Source organism: Jaculus jaculus, chromosome 11, assembly GCF_020740685.1.
Source record: "Jaculus jaculus isolate mJacJac1 chromosome 11, mJacJac1.mat.Y.cur, whole genome shotgun sequence".
Lineage (NCBI taxonomy): Eukaryota > Metazoa > Chordata > Mammalia > Rodentia > Dipodidae > Jaculus > Jaculus jaculus.
The window spans coordinates 26,902,719-26,922,646 of NC_059112.1; the positions used below are offsets into that span (position 1 = coordinate 26,902,719).

Here is a 19,928-nt window from a genome sequence, read left to right on the forward strand (position 1 = left end):
AGGCCATGGTCCACACAACGGGGAAGGTAGTAGGTCACAACTAGCAAAAAGTCACAACTAGCAAAAACTACCCACGGTCTCTGTCAGCCAGCGACTTCCACGTTATGAGACTGACAAGTCTAACCAAAGTTCAGCAGGCTTTGCAAGCAAATACCTTTATTGTTTTGCTTGAACAATGAAATCCATCTAGACTGAGCTTTAAGATGTTGCTTCTCAAACTCCTTATGACGGATCAGTTCTTTAGTTTAAAAACATTTCCAGGCCAATTCAGACTGATGTTTTTATAATATATATTAAAAATACATGAGAAGAAAACAAAATGAGAGGGGCACATAGAGAAGGGAGGGGGAGATGTAATTATAAACAAAGTCTAATAATACACATGTATGAAAATGCCATAACGAAACCCATTATATTGTATGCTACCGAAAAAATTAGTACTATAAAAAAATGAGAGATGCTGAATGATAAAATATGTAACTACACATTTTCTAAATCAGGATCACTGGAAAATTCATCTCGAGTTCTGGTCTGGAAGCAGCTCTTCCCGGAACAAGGGCAGGTCGGAGTGGCAGACCAACACTTCCCAGCTGTAAGACCTTGCAGGGCAGCAGCTACACGTGTGTGGCGTGTCCTAAAACTCAGCTAATCCCTCTTCATAACCACTATCACCACTTACATCATACACATATGGAAACGAGAGCTCCAAGAGATTCAGATTAAAGTAACTTTTAAAAATATTTTAGTTATGAGGGAGGGGGTGCAGATAGGGGAAAGAGGGAGAGAATGAATGAGAATGAGCATGCCAGGGCCTCTAGCCAATGCAACAAACTCAAGATGCATGTGCCACCTTGTGTATCTGGCTTACATGGCTACTGGGGAATCGAACACGGGTCCATAGGCTTCACAGACAAGTGCTTTAATGCTAAGCCATGGCTCTGGCCCAAGATTCAGTCTTTGCTTAGTATCACTCTGCAAATACTTGGGCAGGCTGGTTTCTAAACCCAGAATGACTGTCTAGAATGTGGTCCATGACTGTCTATGTTGTCTCCCTAGAGTACCCATAACGTTTGCTTCCTACTCCTTTCATCACGTCACTCATCCAAAGTAAAGGCAACTAAACCCTGGGCTTTCCTTTGTCGTCTTACTGTTTCCTGGATTTCTGGGCATTTTAATTAATGTAATTTAGACCATGAAAGATGATGGAACACCAATTAACTAAGACATCTGAAAACAGAGAGGTCAAGATGTGATCAAAAGGAGGGATGGCTGTTAAAATCAGCCCTGAAAATGTCTTCACTCGACCCTTCTCCCAGTCAGCATTAAGGATGAAGCTGGCTGGACCTCACTTGAGACAGCTTACCCTGCCCAACAGCTGTGTGCATTTTTTCCATGTCAAACTTGATTTTTGCTCTTCCTGGAGTGCTAAGCATCTTTTCCCACACTGCGGTGACTTCCTTAAGACAAGGTGTGATTTCTTCATAATCCAGCTTCAGGCGCTTGTTCAGTAAGTCGTTCTCAGAGGCTGGAAGAGAGAGGTGAAGGCATGTTATGTTAGAAGCTTTAAAACCTCTAGCACCGACGTGCCCATCTGCTTCTTGCTACTGGGACAGGGAGCAGCCACAGTCAGCTTGGCAAGTCAAACTGAAGTGCCTTGTCTTAGAAATGCTAGGACTCCTCTTTGCCCACACCACCCTAACTGTGCCCGAACAGGTGACCTCAGAGCCTAACACAGGGTGAGAAAGTGAATGGGAGAAGTGTGAAAAACCTAGGGGAAAAAAGTCCTGATTCCTCATAACCACTCACTCTGTCCTGTTGGCCCTCTTGCACAAATATCTCACTTCCATTCCATTCTCTCAATCTCCATGGCTACCCTGTTAAAGCACAAATACCTCAAGGGCAGGGGTTCTGTGTTAAAATTCCCAGTGTTTAACACTGTCAAGCTCAGTAACTTGCAGCTCAACCAGGAGAGACGTACTAAGTGCTCTGTTTTGAGCCAAATGTCGTTCCGGTATTGCCAACCATGGGTCCTGCTTCTGCTTCCTGCAGCTTAACCAGAGTAAGTCTACCCCTTTCGTAGGATACCTCCTGACATATATGAAGGTAGTTATGGTGTCCCACCAAATCAAGCCCAGCGCTATAATAACAAGAATTAGACCTAAATTATTAAAGCATGGGGAAAATCAATAAATGAAGATTTTAAATGACCATTTAGTTGGATTCCTAGTGTAGCCCCTCACCTCAGGGACACAGAGCCAAGACTGAGAGAGACTAAGCAACTTGCTTCTTAACAAGCCCTCAGACTCTATGGCCCCTTCCCACCATCTTTCCCTACGATATTGAAGAAGTACTTGTAGGTCCTGCGAAATAGTTCCCCACGTCTCTGGAATTTACATTCTTATTTTTTAATATTTTATTTATTTATATGAGGGAGAGAATGGGCGCGCTAGGGCCTGTAGCCATTGCAAATGAACTCCAGATGCATGGGCCACCATGTGCATCTGGCTTACATGGGTACTGGGGAACTGAACCCAGGTCCTCAGGCTTTGCAGGCAAATGCCTTAACTGCTAAGCCATCTCTCCAGCCCTGGAATTTACATTTTCTTAAAAGCAGCCAACTTGGTTTTCTTTTCTTGGCTATGAGAAATCACAGTAATTGTCACTAGAGTCAAGTTCACCCTTGTGCAAATCAGGTTCATGGCCAGCTCACTGGCGCCTGCCTTGGGCTGTCAGCACCAGTGCAGCTTCGCTGGCGGGGAGCCTGCCATGAGCGCCATCTGGCTTCTCCAGCAAAGACCCACGAAAGATGTGCTCGCTCTGAGGTGCACACAACTTCACGGCCAGGAACAGCTGGCCAGAAGATGTGGCCAGTAGCTTCATCCAAACGGCATCCTGTTTCAGAACCCGGACAAATAAGGCTGCCAAAAATCAGTGGCCTGTGAAGTGCCTTATTCACCAAGGCAGGTGACACAAACTGCAACATCAAGAAAGCAGGAGTCTTAGCTGTGGAACACACCCTTCACAGTATCACACGGAACCGCACGCCCGCAGTTCACGAGCAAGACCACGCGGGCTGACGACAGCGCAAGTCGTTCTGCCCGAGTTTCCTGAACGTCCGTTACCTTGTAACATGGGCGCTGTGCCAACCTGGACTCCCGGGTGCTGCTCAGCTCTGGGGTGTGAACCTCCCCCCCCCCCCCCCGTGCAAGGCATCCTACTGCTCACAACTGCTGCCACAGACAAACTCTCCCCAAGTGCCACCATCCCTTGAGGGCTCAGAAACAAAGCTAAGCGGCTCACCACTGAAGAACCCCCACGCTGGTAGAGACTTCAGGAAGGGTACAGTGTTCAACCTTTATACACGTGCGTGCGTGCATGTGCCACGGCCCACACGCAGTGACTTACTCTGACAAGCACAGACCACAGCTGTGTGGAATTCATCAGGCCATTGTGTGCATTAGGCTGTTCACATCTTTATATAAGTATATGATTTATTTATTTGGGTGAGGGGCACTGCAAGGCCTTTTGCTATTGTAAACAAACTCTAGATGCGTGTGCCACTTTGTGTGTTTGTGTTTGGCTTTATGTGGGTACTGGGGAGCTGAACCCAGGCTAGTAGGCTTTGTAAGTGCTTTAACTGCTGAAGCAACTCCTCAGCCCTCTTTATTTTAGTTTTATTTTATTTAAAAGAGGGAAAGGCAGCCTTGCAGAGAGGTGCAGCTTAAGGCTGCTGGCAGGGAGAGGACATGCAGTTCAGTCCCAACACCAGTGCAAAGTGTCTGTGGATTCAAAAGGCAGAAACAAGGCTTAACCAGGAGAACTTTTCTAACTTGCTTCTCTATTTTCTTTCCCAAAGAGGATGTAGGATCAGCCTGAACTCTGGTCAAGTTCCAGAGCCACTCACTTTGACCACATGATAAACATATGTTAAGCTTTAAAGACCTAAGAGAAGGGCTGGGGAGATGGCTTAGCAGTTAAGTTACTTGCCTGCGAAGCCTAAGGACCTATGTTCTATACCCCAGAACCCCCATAAGCAGATTCACATGGTGGTGCGTGTATCTAGAGTTTGTTTGCGTGGCTGGAGGCCCTAGCGTGCCCATGCTCTCTCCCTCCCTCCCTCTCTAACAAATAAATAAATAAAAGTTAAAAACAAGTAAGAGCTAAGAGAAATGAACGCACACAGTAAAAGTAAGCACGGTGGAACAGGCAGCAGCAGAAGAGGCTGGCAAGGACCACTGCACTCAGGGCACAGCTGGTGAGGTGCTCCAGAAACCGTCCTGCTTTTCCAGTGTCTTGTCACCACTGCACGGGGCCAGGTGCTTGGCTTTGTGGTATGCTATCCACCTCATCAGTTACGATTAGTCCAGACTTCTCCCAGCATTCCCAGAAGCCCACCGGCATCATTCTCTTCTCCGGCTGCATCCTTAGTTTCACTTTCTATGGCTGTCATTCCAGATCAGCCAGCCACGCTGAGGGTTTCACCACCCACTTGATGAGCATTACTGTCCTGCTTTTTTTTTTTTAAGGCCACCCCTTAGTCTTTAGACCAGCCCTTTTTAAAAATTAAAACATGCAAGAGAGAACTGGCACGCCAGGGCCTCCAGCCACTGCAATCAAACTCCAGATGCATGCGCCACCTTGTGCGCATGTGCAACCTCGTGTGTTTGGGTCACTTTGTGCATCTGGTTCAGTTGATGCCACTTAGTAATGTTATGACTGTTTAATGTTTTTGTGTTTGCTTTTGGTTTTTTGAGGTAGGGTCCCACTCTAGCCCAGGCTGACCTGGAATTAACTATGTAGTCTCAGGGTGGCCTCGAACTCACAGCCATCTTTCTACCTCTGCCTCCCGAGTGCTGGGATTAAAGACGTGTGCCACCACGCCGGGCTTGTGTTTGTCTAATGTTTTAAGTTGCCTGCTGCTACAGTTCCCTTCTTGCAGGGATAAAGCACCAGACCAAAAGCAGCTGATAAGATGAAAGTTTTTATTTTGGCTTACAGTCCCAAGGGGAAGCTTCTTGATGGCAGAGAAAGCATGGCATGAGGAGAGGCTGGACGTCACCTCTGCCACAGCAGGTGGAAAACAGTAGCAGGAGCAAAGGAAAAAGCTTGGCTCTAACAGCCCTAAACCAGCCCCCAACAACAGAATTGCCTGCAAGAGCCCACAAGAAAATGGTAGAAAAATAAAGTTAGAAAAACTTAGCACCCATCTGTTAAAAAGTTCCCTTCCTGTACCCTCCCATGGCACGCACCTTCCATGACACCCTGACAGGATCATCTCTCTCTTAGCTTCAACACTGTGTACTGACTAAAGTGCTGGCTCATTTCTAAGCAACTATTCCAACCAATTACTTTACATTTCACTTTTTTTCTGTCTAAAAATAATACATCTGGGCTGGAGACATGGTTTAGCAGCTGAGGTGCTTGCCTGTAAAGCCTAACAACCTGGGTTTGATTCCCCAGTATCCACATGAGGCCAGATGCAGTGGCTACAGGCCCTGGTGCACCCTTTCTCTGTTTCTGTCTCTCTTCTTACAAAAAATAAATACAAATACTAAAAATAATACATCTATCTTGGTTCTGCATCTCTTTACATTTCATCTATCTATACCTTTCTCAACAGCAGCGGCAGCTGTCTTCCTGCCCCACAGCGCCTCTGCGGCTCACGAACACCGGCAGTCAAGCCGGACACTTCCAGCTGGCCAACAGCACTTGCCAAGAGCAACAGAGGTTCCTGCATAGCAGAACTGTATGAGACACAGACGTTCTTGTGACTTCATTCTTTAGATTTGGTGTCTTAATGACTTTCCACTCTATGCAAACATCAAGCTCACTACTAGAAGACATAATTTGTGATTAAGGAGATTGCTCAAGGAAACATTCTTTGAAAACTGCTTCAGGCAATGGCAACACCACTGAAGACCCTGCTATGGCCTCCTACTGGAAGAGTAAGTCAGACTTCACACTCAAAATCTTCACTACTTTAAATCCAGGCAGCAGTCCACACCCTACAGCCCATACCCTTTCCATGGAGCACACAGTTAAGCTACTCTGGAAATGTTCCTTGGAATGGAAGTAGGAAGTGAACAAAGTCTCAACTCTCAACAGTCACTGTCCTATTAGCTATTGTTGGTATCAGTACAGGTAGAGCTCAGCTAGTGTTTGTCAGAAACCCATAGGAACATCACACCAAACAAGGCTTCAAACCTTAAGGACTCACATATGATCATTTTATACTTAATATCCAGACAAAAAAAGATGACTGAGGACAGAGTAGGGAGAAAAGGGAAAAATTACAAACCAAAAAACATCAACAACAGAGGGTTAGAGCTTAAATGACAGTTGGCATCTCAGGAGCTCTAGACACCGGTAATAATGAGCACATAGGGTAAGTATTATAGTAGTAACACTCTCTTTAAAATGTCCAGAAAGTAAACAGCATTGACATTACTTTGAAAAAAATAAGCGAATCTGGTAAACAGCTAGCTATGTATGTTAAGCACTGAGATGGTTAAGTTTTGTGTCAACTTGATTTGTTTAGGAACCCACAGACATTCCTCATAAGTGGGTGTCTGAAGTTCCTTCCAGGAAGGATTAACTAAAGGAGGAATCCTTCCCCCAGAGTGGGGCTTTATCTAAAGAAGCTCTGGGAAGAAAAGCATTCTCCTCCCTTCCCACCTGGCCGCTGTGTGGCTTGCTGCTTTCCAGTGTGGACCGAAGCCCAGCGTGGACGGAAGAGCAGCGTCTCTCCAGGGCGCCTCCAGGCCTTTGGTGCCGGATGGGGACTGCTGAGGCCTCCAGCCTGGTGGACTGAGCAGCTACCAGGTTCCTTGACTCTCAGGCCTGCAACCTGCTCTTGTTGGACTGCCATGAGCTAATCCAATAAATGGCCCTCTAAAACAATTCATTCTATCAGTTCTGTTCCTCTAGAGAACCCTGACTAACACAAGCACGCCTGAATGTTTTCAGACACCGGTGCTTGGTTTCAGAGCCCCATCAGCTAAGTTCACCTGTCCTAACACCTTCAAAACATCAACCCTACCTTGGAGCTTCTGATTTTCCTTCTCCATTCTGAGCAGCAGTATTTGCTGCAGAATAGCCTTTCTCCACAGTTCTCGAAGCTCACGTGATGTCCTTTTCTTTTCTTCCTGGACAGGGCCAAATGGTCCGTCCTCACAAACCGGCTCTAAAGGAGATCGTGGGGGAAGCTCTCCCAGTTCTGAATAATCTGGAAGAGAAACAAGTATTCCAGAATGGTCATTTTCTACCAAAAAAAAAAGTCTACATTCTAATTTGGTGCCAAGTCAGCAAATTCTCCTCATATAATGAAACATGATATTACCAAATTTAAAAGTTAAGAGTTTTTTGTTGTCTTTTTTAAAGTATTTCTTTATTTACTGAGAGGGAGGGAGGGAGGGAGGGAATATGGGTATGCCAGAGCCTCTAGCCACTGCACACAAACTCCAGACGTATGTGCCCCCTTGTGCAGCTGGCTTACATGGGTCCTGGGGAATTGAACCTGGGTCCTTTGGCTTTGCAGGCAAACGCCTTAACTGGTAAACCATCCCTCCAGCCCTGTTTCTTTTGGGGAAGGGTCTCACTCTAGCCCAGGCTGACCTGGAACTGACAGTGATCCTCCTATCTGTTTCCTGAGTGCTGGGATCAAAGGTGTATGCCACCACGCCTGGCTAAAATTTATGTTTTAATATTCACGGGAATAAATTATATCTGGCTGGCAAGCATGAAATAAATGACACATCAAATAACAAGCACAAGCTGGAGTGGCTGAAGGATTTTCTGCGTGTGCAGTGTATGTGGTATGGGTTTATGCATGGTATGCATGTATGTATGTGTGCACGCAGAGGCCAGAGAACATCAGGTCCCCTTCCTCCATCCATTCATCTGTGTGTTTTCTTGAGCTGAAGTCTCTCACTGATTCCCAAGCTCCACTGACTTTCCAATCTCTATTCCCCACGTGACTGGGGTTATGGGCATGTGTAGCTATGCCCAGCTATTAACATGGGTGATGGGGACTGAACTACGGTCATCTCAGAACCCCTCGTCCCTTATGCTGGTACGGAAATGCTCCCAATTCCTGAGTCATCACCCCAGCCAAGGAAATGTTAAATGATGCTTCCTTTTATTGTTTGTTTTTTCAAGGTAGGGTCTCACTCTAGCCCAGGTTGACCTGAAATTCACTACATAGTCTCAGGGTGGCCTTGAACTCATGGTCATCCTTCTAACCTCTGCCTCCCAAGTGCTGGGATGAAAGGCATGCACCACCATGTATGGCAAATATTTACTTTTTAGAGTATAATGCTATCTTCTGAAGTTATTTAGTAACTGTATTTTGTGTTATGTGGCTTTAAGTGGGTACTGGGGAATTGAACTCTAGCCAGCAGGCTTTGCAAGCAACCAGCTTGCAACTGCTGAGCCATCTCTCAGCCCCCTAATGACTGTACTATTGGCAGTAACAATCACATAGTAATTAATGCTTATATAATCACTTATTCAATATCCATATGACTCCAAGACACAGGCATGCTAGCTATTTAGTTTCATATAAAAACAAACCAACAGGCTGGAGAGATGACTCAGTGGTTAAGACACTTACCTGCAAAGTCTAACAACCTGGGTTTGATTCCCCAGTACCCATGCTAACCCAGATGCACAAAGTGGTGCATTCATCTGGAGTTCATTTGCAGTGGCTGGAGGCCCTAGTGTGCCCATTCTCTCTCTGTCGCTCTGCTTGCAAATAAATAAATAATTAAGAGAAAAAAAGGGGAAAAAATCTAAACTGAGGTGTGGGTTATTTAAGCAATTTGTGCCCAACATCACATAACTAGGAAGTAGCAAAGACAGCCTGAAACCCAAGAAGTCTGGCTTCATGAGCATTCTCACTGTCCTGTGGCTACCTTTTCTGGGAGGAAATTAAAGCATGTGAAAGCCAATAACAACAGTGACATTTCCTCTGTTTCCATAGTAAATCCTGCTTGCCTGATTTTAGACAGTTGAGTTTACCTTTGACTAGAATAATCTTCTTACTTCCAAAGTCACATCTACTTTATTGCAGTTACCTTTGCATTGCCCAGACAAAGCACCCGACCCAAGGAGGAAAGGATTTATTTGGGCTTACAGTCTTGGGGAGAAGCTTCATGATGGCAGGGGAAAGATGGTAGATCAAAAGTTCACCATCAATAGTGGCACATCTGTCATGGTGGAAACCAACTACCCTCTAATTGGACTAAAGGCCCACTCCATGGGAGGAAATACATCCCTGATACTGAAAACTTAAAACAGGGGTAGTCATGAGCCCTAGGGGTGTAACTTCTGCTGCTGTCTAAATGTATATACTATGCTTATCAAACTGCCCAGTAAGCACTTCTCTTAATGTTCATACCCTTATATTAATGCTACTCTCACTTTTGGTAGAGAATCTTCTCTTTTCAGATGGTAGTGACCTTGGGATGACTCAGAAGGCATCATGGTGCTGGAAAGAAGTGACCACAGTGCTCAGTACTGCAATATCTCTATCACACCTTCCAAGGCTCAGGGTCTACGGCGGAAGAGGTGGCGGAAAGAATGTAAGAGCCAAAGGAAGGGCAGGACTCCTTACAACATGCTCCTCCAGACACAAAATGGTCTGGATATCCATGACCTCACAGTGCCTGACACTACCTGCAAAAGACCATCATACGAGGAGGAAAAGATGATGACATCAAAATAAAAGAGAGACTGATTGAGAGGGGGAGGGGATATGATGGACAGTGGAGTTGCAAAGGGGAAGGTAGCTATGGTGGTTTGATTCAGGTGTCCCCCATAAACTTAGGTGTTCTGAACGCTAGATTCTCAGCAAATGGAGATTTGGGAATTAACGCCTCCTGGAGGCACTGTATTGTTGGGGGCGGGCTTATGGGTGTTATAGCCAGTTTCCCCAAGCCAGTATTTGGCACACTCTCCTGCTGCTGTTGTCCACCTGATGTTGGTGAGGAGGTGATGTCCACCCTCTGCTCATGCCATCATTTCCCCTTGCAATCATAGAGCTTCCCCTCGGGTCTATAAGCCAAAACAAACCCCTTCCCCTCCCCCCCCAAAGCTGCTCTTGGTTGGGTGATTTCTGCTGGCCATGAGAATCAGACTGCAACAGTGAGGATGAGAGAGAATTACCATGGTTTGTCTATACCTATGGAAGTTGTCAATAAAAAAAATTAAATAAAAAAACTTCCACACTTTGGTAGTATTAAGGGCTGAGTTCGATTATATTATCCATTTTGTTCTCTCTGTTGTTTACCATCCCATTTCCCAGGCTAGCCAGACTGCAAGCTTCCCACAGGTTCTCTGCCTCCCCGTAGGTGTGCTAGGATTACAGATGCTCGCTACAGCGACTAGCTTTTTACATGCATACTGGGGATCTGAACTCAGGGTGTCGTGTGTGTGTACGCCAGCGCTTTATCCTCTTAGCCATCCCCAGCCCCCGGCACTGATTTTTAAGGCGTTGTCAGACCCCCCCCAACATTCACCATGTACACCGCAGACACTCTGGGAGTGTAGCCACTGCTCAGACCCAGTCTGGTTCTGGCAGAGAAGGGAGACGCGCCTGACGAGCCCTGACAGCACGCTGGTCCAAGTCGACCGAGCCCGGGCCATGAGCTCCGTCTTCGGGACTTTGGTTCTGAGAGCGGCCGTTGCAGCTGCCACGCCCGCAGCCCCCCTGCTGTCCTGAGAGCCCCGCTCCCCTTTGTCCAGAGCTGCTAAGGCACAAACTCCAGGGAAGACTCAGAAACCGAGGTTTTGAACAACTGAGAGTTCTAATTTACACAAAAGTTTTGAGAGCCCCTTTTTCTGTCATTAATTTAGGTTATATGTTTAACTCAATTGGTGGTGTCATATTATGTGACATTGTTAACACCAGGAAACAAGGACATCTTTTAAGTTTTACAGTTCTGGGGATTTAACCCAGGGCCTTGTGCATGGTAGGCAGTCGTTCTGCCGCCGAGTTATACACCCAGCCTCAGGAGTACCTTTAAATCAACTTAAAAGTAATCAAACAATGACTCTACCTGTCATGTGCACCCTGACCATTTAATAAAGTACAAAAATACATCTTGCTCTTCAAATGCTGGCCAGATTGCAGTATCTTTGACACAGGCAATTGTTTAAATGAAAATTAATACCATTTTCTTTAGAACTGACCCCTCCCTGGTGACCCAGATCACAACCCACATTAATCAGCAATAACAAATGTCCTTCCAGAAAACTTCCAGAGCTGAACATAAAGAGACAGACCAATGAGTCACTCAGCACAAACAGAAAAATGCATACTAAAAACTAAGAGCAGGATTTCCCAACCCTGTGAGTTAGCCATCTGCAGGAAAACAGCTGGCTTACATGACGTCCCTTACCCCTACTGCTGCTGCCCCACTCTGGCCCCTGCAAGCTGGGGCACTCCTGGCCACCACTCTGCTGGGACAGGTGTGCTCAGGATCTCAGGGGCTTTCTGTGTCTCTGATTTCTGTCACATGGTGAAAAGAAGCATAGAGGGGGACAAAAATATTCCTCACCTTCAAACTTCCCCCAACCACAGCAAAGGTGCTACAAGGGCCAAGATTAGACCTACAAAGAGTAAAGTCAACTGCATTCTGTAGCAACAACTCTTCAAACTAGACTGCAAGAAGGGGCTTTCAAAGTCCACGGCTGAGGTGGGGCGTGGTGGGGAACAGGGCTATCTTGAGGGTTTAGACTGTTACCTTCCAGGCATGACATGTCCCTTGACCCTTTGAACCATTAGCATCTGAGATCACCCAAAGGTGATGTGCACAAGATTGGGCCCACAAGCTTTCTGTCAAGGAAGGGGGAGGGGCTAGTGAGGAGGCCATGTCCCCCCCCCACAAGGATTTAATTGAATATTTATTAAGCTTGGAGTATAAATGGACTACTAGTAAAGTTGTAATACCCAAGCTTGTGAGATGTGTGCCAGGACACAGTAGTCTATCAATAAAAGACAACATATCTACCTTCTCTTACAGTGCAAAATTTCTAACTCAGAACCTTGAACTTGGCTATCATATTCCTAGCATTCCCCATTCTTCTTCTACCTTGGTGTTTGCTATTTATCTCCCTCATTATTATTGAGTGTTCCTTTATTGATCAGAAACCCACTTTAACCCAACCCCACTACAGTGCTTAGGATACAAGTCTGCACTCAAGAGGTTAATACCTGATAAAATCATCTCATCACACCAGGACAGGGACTGTAAACTGTAAACCTACCTCCGTCTCTCTCTCTCTCTCTCTCTCTCTCTCTCCCTCTCTCTCTTTCTACCTACCTACCTACCTACCCACCCACCCACCCTACCATCTGCATTCAGACACCTGCAAAGGAACTCCAGATGCATGCACCATCTTGTGCATCTGGCTTACATGGGTACTGGAGAATTGGACGTGGGTCCTTAGGCTTCACGGGCAAATGCTTTAACTGCTAAACTCTCCAGTCTTAGATATTGTATATGTTTTTAAAGGGAAAAGTTACCTATAATCCTACCCTCCCAAAGATAAGCATTTGTATGTATCCCTGTATTTTCCTTTCAGTCTGCCACTGGATTTTCCATGGATGTTTACATTTTGACAGCATAGCAGCATGTCCACAGTTACCTCTTTATAGCAACGAGATCAGATGCAAGGCACAGGGTCTAAAAGCATCAAACAAACACGTACACACACATGCACATGCACACACGCACACTGGGTCAGGGCTCGTTGGCAGGAGGATCATGATGTCTGGTTCATAAAGAGGCAGAGCATGAGCATGAATTTGTGCGCTCATCCCTGGAGAAGGGCACTGGAAGCTTCTCAGCCAGAAATAAGGAGAAATGAGCAGGTCATACCATGGCCCACGCTAGGACAGAGACTTGGTAGGAACCGCTGGGAGGGGGAAGAGAGTGGGGATGAGGAGCAGGTGTTGTCATAAGGAGCTCAGGGAGACAGAAACATGGGCATACAGAATAGAATGTGTGACCAAGGGGAGATGCAGGAAAGGCATGATGTATCCAGGTGACAACCAAAAGTCCAAAGGAACCCTTGACTGGGTTACTCTTGCACAACAGGCCTGAAGCAGACAGAACTCGGTGCTGTTGTGGCTGGAGAAAAACTGACTGCCGGACACTGTAGTCCAGATGCTGTCCTGTGCTCTCCCCTGCCTGGCGTGCAGCCAAACGGCAGCTCCACCTACCCATACAACGCTTATCTGGACGTGATCTAGATGGGAACCCATGAAAGGAAGACCTTGACCTCCAAGTTAGGAAACACTTTTGTGCTTTGCTAGGGAGAGGAGAGGGGGTAGTCCATGCAATGAAGCAAGAAGTTTAAAATAGAGAGAACTGCTCCGCCTCCCCGGATGTTCAATGAGTTTTATGTGGAAATGTGACCTTTCCACCTGGAAACCCCCCACAAAGTCCATATCCTGGACAGAATTGTCTTTGAAACCAGCAGCATTCTCCCCAGGTGACCATGACAAGCTGGAAAGCCAAGGCAACTGGAGTACCAAGCACAGGTCCTCTTTTGGCCACACGACTGTCCTCTAATGTCAAGTTGCTGTGAGCTCAGCATGGTTGTGGAGACACAGCCCATAATGCCAGCACTCGAGAGACCAAGGCACAAAGACTGAGAATATGAGACCAGCCTGGGCTATACTGAAAGACTTCAGGTCAAAAAACAAAGCAGGGCTATGGAGGTGGCTCAGCTGTTTAAGGTCTTTGCTTGTAAAGCCAGGGTTCAATCTGCCAGCACCCATATAAGGTCTTGGCATACACTTTCACTCCTCACAAATAAATGAAAATATTTTATAAAGAACAAAACTAAGCCAGGCATGGTGTGGCATATGTCTTTAATCCCAGTGCTGGGGAGACAGAAGCAGAAGGATCACTGAGTTTGATGCCAGCCTGAGACTACATAGGTCAGCCTGGGCTAGAATGAGTCCCTACCTGGCGGAGTGGGGGGGGGGGGCAACTAGAAAGCAAAACAAAACAGACCAGTAGGGAAAGCATAGGGCACAGTGACGCATGTCTAGAATCTAAGCACTTAGTAGGCTGAGTCAGGAAGAATGTCAGACCAGCCTGGACTGCACAGTGAAGTGTTTCAAAACAACAGAACAGAGAGTCCAATCCCCAGCACAGGGCAAAACGTAGAGCATAGGGTGGGGAGGGGACTGAAGTTATACATAAATAGCCAACAAGGATATGGAGAAGTGCTCCAAAAGTCATCAGGGAATGCACATCAGAAACAATGTGATGATCTGCACACCCATTAGGGTGGTTGCTCCTGAAATAACCAGGCAGTGGCACACGTTGGCGGGCAGTGGGCAAGCTGGAGCCCTGGAACACGGCCGGGAATGGACAGCTGCTGTGGAAACAATATGGAAGCGCCTCAAGAGATGAAAAACAGCCAGGCGTGGTGGCGCACGCCTTTAATCCCAGCACACGGGAGGCAGAGGTAGGAGGATCACTGTGAGTTCAAGGCCACCCTGATACTACACAGTGAATTCCAGGTCAGCCTGGGATAGAGTGAGACCCTACCTCAAAAACAAAAACAACAACAACAACAACAAAAGATTAAAAACAAAAGCCCGTATGATCTAGCAATCCCACGTGTAGGCATACACCAAAAGAATCAAAAGCAAGATCTCAAAGAGACATCTGCGCCCACGTTCACAAGAAGTATTTATTCTCACAACCAAGAGAGGCACAATGTGACTATCCACAATTAGGTGTGAGCAGAAGCCAGATATGGTGCACACATATAACAGATTACATTTCAGCCTTAAAATTGGGAAACCTGTCAGGCTACCATGTGGATAAACCTGAGGATATTAAGTAAAACAAGCTAAAAACAAGGGCTGGAGAGATGGCATTGCTTGCAATGCCTGACAGCTTGGGTTCAATTCCCCAGTACTCACATAATGCCATATTCTCAAAGTCAAGTGTGGTGGCTCACACCTTTAATCCCAGCACTCAGGACGCTGAGATAGGAGGATTGCCCTAGGCTACAGGGTGAGCTCTAAGCCAGCCAGGACTAGAGTGAGGCTCTACCTAAAATAAAACAAACAAACAAAAACAGACAAAGGAGGGCTGGAGAGATGGCTCTGAAGGTACTTACCTGCAAAACCTAGTCACTCAAGGTTGAATCCCCCAGTACCCACATAAAACTGGATGCACAAGGTAGCACATGCATCTGGAGCATGTTCATTTGCAGTGGCTAGAGGCCCTGGCATGCCATTCATTCATTTTCATATTCACTCTCTCTCTCTCTCTCTCTTGATCTCCTTGCAAATAATAAGAATATTTTTAACAACAAAAAAAAAGTTCAATAGCCTAAACACCCTTGACTGGAACAATGCATGGACTCTACAACTAATCAGGCATTTCCAGTTATACAGGGTTTGTCCTTTCCCTCAGGGGGCCAGAAACCACAAGTAGAATTGTTTACCACAATGTTGATTTTTTCGTTTGCTTTTGTTTTCTGGGATAGGGTCTCACTCTAGCCCAGGCTGACCTGGAATTCACTATGAAGTCTTAGGTTGGCCTCGAACTCACAGCGATCCTCCTACCTCAGTCTCTCGGGTGCTGAGATTAAAGGCATGTGCGACCATGCCCAGCAAACAAACTCCAGACTCATGCACTGCTTTGTGCATCTGGCTTTACATGGCTACTGGGGATTGGACCAGGCATTACAGGCCAACACTTTAACTGCTGAGCCATCTTTCCAGCCCCTTCCTTTTTAATTTTTGCAATGCCAGCCTAGTGTCGAACTCTCTGATCTTCCTATCTCAGGCTTCCAAGTACTGAGGTACTGGCATGCCCTACCATACCACTCAACTCCTGATGTGGCTTTGCTTATCTCGTGACCAGCAAACAAAGCAACAGGCAATGGGGAACGCTACAGAACCCTGTTTAGATGGTGGCAGCTGAGAAAGGTGCGTGTGAGAAAGGAGGCCTGTTGCAAATGAAGACCTGAGATTCCAGTCTACCTTTCCCAGAGGTCTCACCACTTTGAAATATGAAACCCCAGCATTCCCAAGATCTGCTCTCCATCACATCTCTCTTTAGTTCTCTGTGATTTTCTGAGGGCTTGCACTTTTTTGTCCAAGGGAGGCCCAAGCATGTGCAATACTGCCTCTCGTGGTATGAGACAGTTACTGCTAGCCCATCTTACACAAACGGAAACTGAGACAGGCGTGACAACCTAGAGGTTGCAACCCAAAGCCCAAATCTGCCCATTTCTAATCTCCCAACCAGAAGCTCTGTTGCTGACCAGAACATATGCAGGCTGCTGTGGTTATCAGGCTTTTGGGCTCAGACTTCTAGTCTATAAAACAAGCACTAAATTAAAAACCCACTTTTTCACCAGGCATGGTAGAACATACCTTTGATCCTAGCACTCCAGAGGCGGAGATAAGAGGCTCACTGTGAGATGGAGGAGGCCACCCGGAGACTACAGAGTATGTTCCAGGTCTAGAGGAAGACCCTACCTCAAAAAATGGGCTAGAGGGCTGGAGAGATGGCTTAGTGGTTAAGCATTTGCCTGTGAAGCCTAAGGACCCCGGTTCGAGGCTCGATTTTCCAAGACCCACGCTGGCCAGATGCACAAGGGGGCGCACGTGTCTGGAGTTTGTTTGCAGTGGCTGGAGGCCCTGGTGCACTCACTCTCTATCTATCTGCCTTTCTTGCTCTGTCGCTCTCAAATAAATAAATAAATAATGAACAAAAAACAATTTTAAAAATGGGCTAGAAAGAGAGCTTAGCAGTTAAGACACTTGCCTGCAAAGCCAAAGGACCCAGGTTCAATTCCCAGTACCCATGTAAGCTAGAGGCACAAGGTGACACATGTGTCTGGAGTTCATTTGCAGTGGCTTGTGGCCCTGGTACACACTCATTCCCCTTTACTGTCTTCCACTCTCTTTTCTCTGAAATAACATGTGAATAGTTGCCGGGAGTGGTAGCGCATGCCTTTAATCCCAGCACTTGGGAGGCAGAGGTAGGGGGATCACCGTGAGTTCGAGGCCACCCTGAGACTCCATAGTGAATTCCAGGTCAACTTGGGCTAGAGTGAGACCCTACCTCGAAAAACAAAAAACACATGAACAGTTGATACGTGCATGTGCATAGTTATGCATGAGTAGAGTTGCTGTGCTTGCTCAGCAGCAGAGGCTTGAAGGTGACACCAATAACCCGAGGCAGTAAGCTGCACGCCACTAGGGGCAAAGGGAAGCCCTAGAGAAGCATCAGGAAAAGAGAGGCTGATGGTGCCTGTGAGGAAAGAGGAGCAACGGTGGCCTGACAGCCTGCCCCAAGTCTGCCAGTGCTAAAGTATCGTGGTTTGGCTGGGGCGTGGAGGGGGGGGGGAGGGGACAGTGAGTGGGAAGGGCTTTCTGGACAGCGGAAGTCATCTCTGCAGTCACGGGCTGAAGAACGAGGCACAGCAGGAGCGCAGACACTCCACACAGGACGCGCTGCAGGACCTCAGACCCGCCGTCAGTCCCTTCTCCCCAAACCGTGGGCAAGATGGCAATGTCCTCAGCCGAAATCCATGCCTCCCAGCTTCCTGGTGGCTACAGGTGGCCAGGGGACAGTGACATGCTAAAGGCTGTTGTGGTAGCTTGAATGTGTGCCCCACAGACTCAGGAGCTGTATTAAAGCTAGTCTCCAGCTGCCTGGCTGGCGGAGGTATGGTGGGACGGATCCTGGGAGCCAGCCCTGAGGTGTGGCTGGGGGAAGATCTGATCTCCAGCCAAAACTGTATGCAGAGGTTTGGGCTCTGTCTGGTTCCCTGTTGTCTGCTGCCTATTCGTGCTTGCTGCTTTTGCTTTTCAAGGGCTGTCTGGTCATTTCTCTCTGCTTGGATGTATGGAAGCAGTTTCTCCCACCATTGGTTAAACTCCCCCCCTGGATCTGTAAGCTTGAAATAAATCCTTTCCTTCCATAAACTTTGTCTGATTTGGATGTTCATCCCAGCGATGAGGAGCTGTCCACAACAGCTGTCCAGGAGGCGTTTCTGGAGTTTTGCTCTCTGGGTAAGAGCTTTAAGGTTCTTCCTTGATGCGTCTTTGCTCTGCTCAGAAATGCAAGGAAGGCTGATGGGGAGACATGTGCATGGATGAAACAGAAAAGAAGGGCCCAGGCTGTCAATATCACCGAATGAGCTTTGCTCCACCATCGCATAGGCTTCGTAGGAGAGACAAATTAGTTCCTCTTTGGTGACATCAGTGTGCAGTCAATCAGATATGATCCCTAAATAATCCAAATTTTGGAAACTGGAAGTGAGGCTCTGAAAAAAGAGAGAACTGCAGGACAAAGACACCTGAGCAGTGGAAGATGACGAGGAATCCAAATGGGTGGATGAAAATCCAAACGAGGACAGTGTGTGTGACCAAGGTGGCGGTGCTATGGTTAATGAAAACTTTTCCAGTGTGGTGCATACTGGTTTCTTTGAAGAGTGATGAACTTGAACTATTTTCCTTTTTATAAACAGTGACAAGAATAAATACCACATTGTGAAGGAAGGCATACCCCCCCCCCCAAGGCTTCCCATCTAAGGCCCCACTGAGGCCTCGCAGGGCTGAAGGAGCCAACTGTGTCTATCCTGCACTCCAGCCCCAAACAAAAGCCTTGGCAGGGGAAAAGGCTGGCATCGGAAGGAAGAAGAAAATCCTTATCTCGGTTACTATGGAAGATGCTGGTTCAAAATACAAGCCTAGAGCGGACACTGAAGTGCCAGCTGAGACTGGATGTGACTTCTGGTGAGCCCTCCAGCCAAAGCACATTTATTTCAACACCCGGTGACAGCGCTAGTCTCCTCTCCAACAGAAAACGCATAGCTTGGTACTACCTGTTAGTCTAAGAGCTCTCTACTCATCCCCTGCCACCCTCCCCTTCCAGCCTGGCTGTGTTAACCCTGGACTGCCTCCCGCTATGATGATGACAAGGGAAGGTCGCCTTCCCCAGGCCCTGCGTTCTACACACCGCCTGAGGCCCCTCCCTCGCAGAGCCGTTGCTCAACTCTTCCCATAGCACCCTCCCTGACGGCTCTCCTCTTCTGGATCTACTTCTCAGGTGAGAGCATCTCTCCTTTCCTCCCCTCTCTTGCTCTGGTGCATACACCCCCTTTCTCTTCTCTTCTTCTCTTTCTCCCATTTTCCCTCTCCCGTTACAGTCAAGTCTTAGGTCCAAAAAGCTGTCCAATTTGGTCCTCCCTTGTGAACCCCAAAATCCAACACTAACCATTTTCAGAGTCGTGCACGTCTGTAACTACAGTGTTCCTACTTTGGGGAATGATGTTTACATCTTTCAGGACTTAGGCAGCAAATATTTTCACTGGTATGGAAGTGTTACAACAAATGTACTTGGGAAAGTCCATTAGTCAGCAGAATAACGTTCTCCTTTGGCTTTGTCTCTAGACTCTTACAAAGTCAAGAGCTCGCTCAATGTGCCAACAGTTGTAATGCTGGAGCCTCCAGCCTGTGCGCAGCGGGTGCACTTGGCCTCCCTGTCTGCAGCAGACACACGTTCCTTCACTTACGTAAACGTAACTGACAGAAACCATTCCGCTAGGCAGAGTCAAATCCTGCTAAAGCCCTAGTTACTGGTAATGCCTAATTTCAGCGTGCCTCCTAGCAAGCCTGCCACTGTCACACAGCCCACTGCTGCATGAACACCGACTGCGGCGAGCAAGGCAGCCCAAGCCCCTGATCATTTGTTCCTAACGTTGTGAACGCTCCATGTGACAGAATAGTCACACCTCAACTGTGTTGACTGAGCGCTGGGGGAGCCACGGAGTTATCATTTCATCTCTAGCCTCGTGTCTTAAGCTGGGCAGTGACACATGAGAAACTACGATGTAAAAACAAGGACACCAGATGCTGATGACTTGGTGGGGACAAT

The 19,928-nt window shown here is 47.1% G+C and overlaps 1 protein-coding gene across 5 annotated transcripts in view; it reads right to left on the minus strand.

Moving 5' to 3' along the window:
• The window catches only part of Tbc1d1 (TBC1 domain family member 1), a 214,367-nt gene that overhangs the window by 34,920 nt on the left and 159,519 nt on the right, over positions 1-19,928 (minus strand). For all 5 annotated transcript variants that reach the window (XM_045130255.1, XM_045130256.1, XM_045130257.1 and 2 more), the window contains 2 exons: positions 7,040-7,225; positions 1,364-1,525 (listed from right to left, as the gene is read on the minus strand). In XM_045130255.1, coding sequence (XP_044986190.1) covers positions 1,364-1,525; positions 7,040-7,225 — 348 coding nt within the window. The remainder of the gene's footprint in view (positions 1-1,363; positions 1,526-7,039; positions 7,226-19,928) is intronic.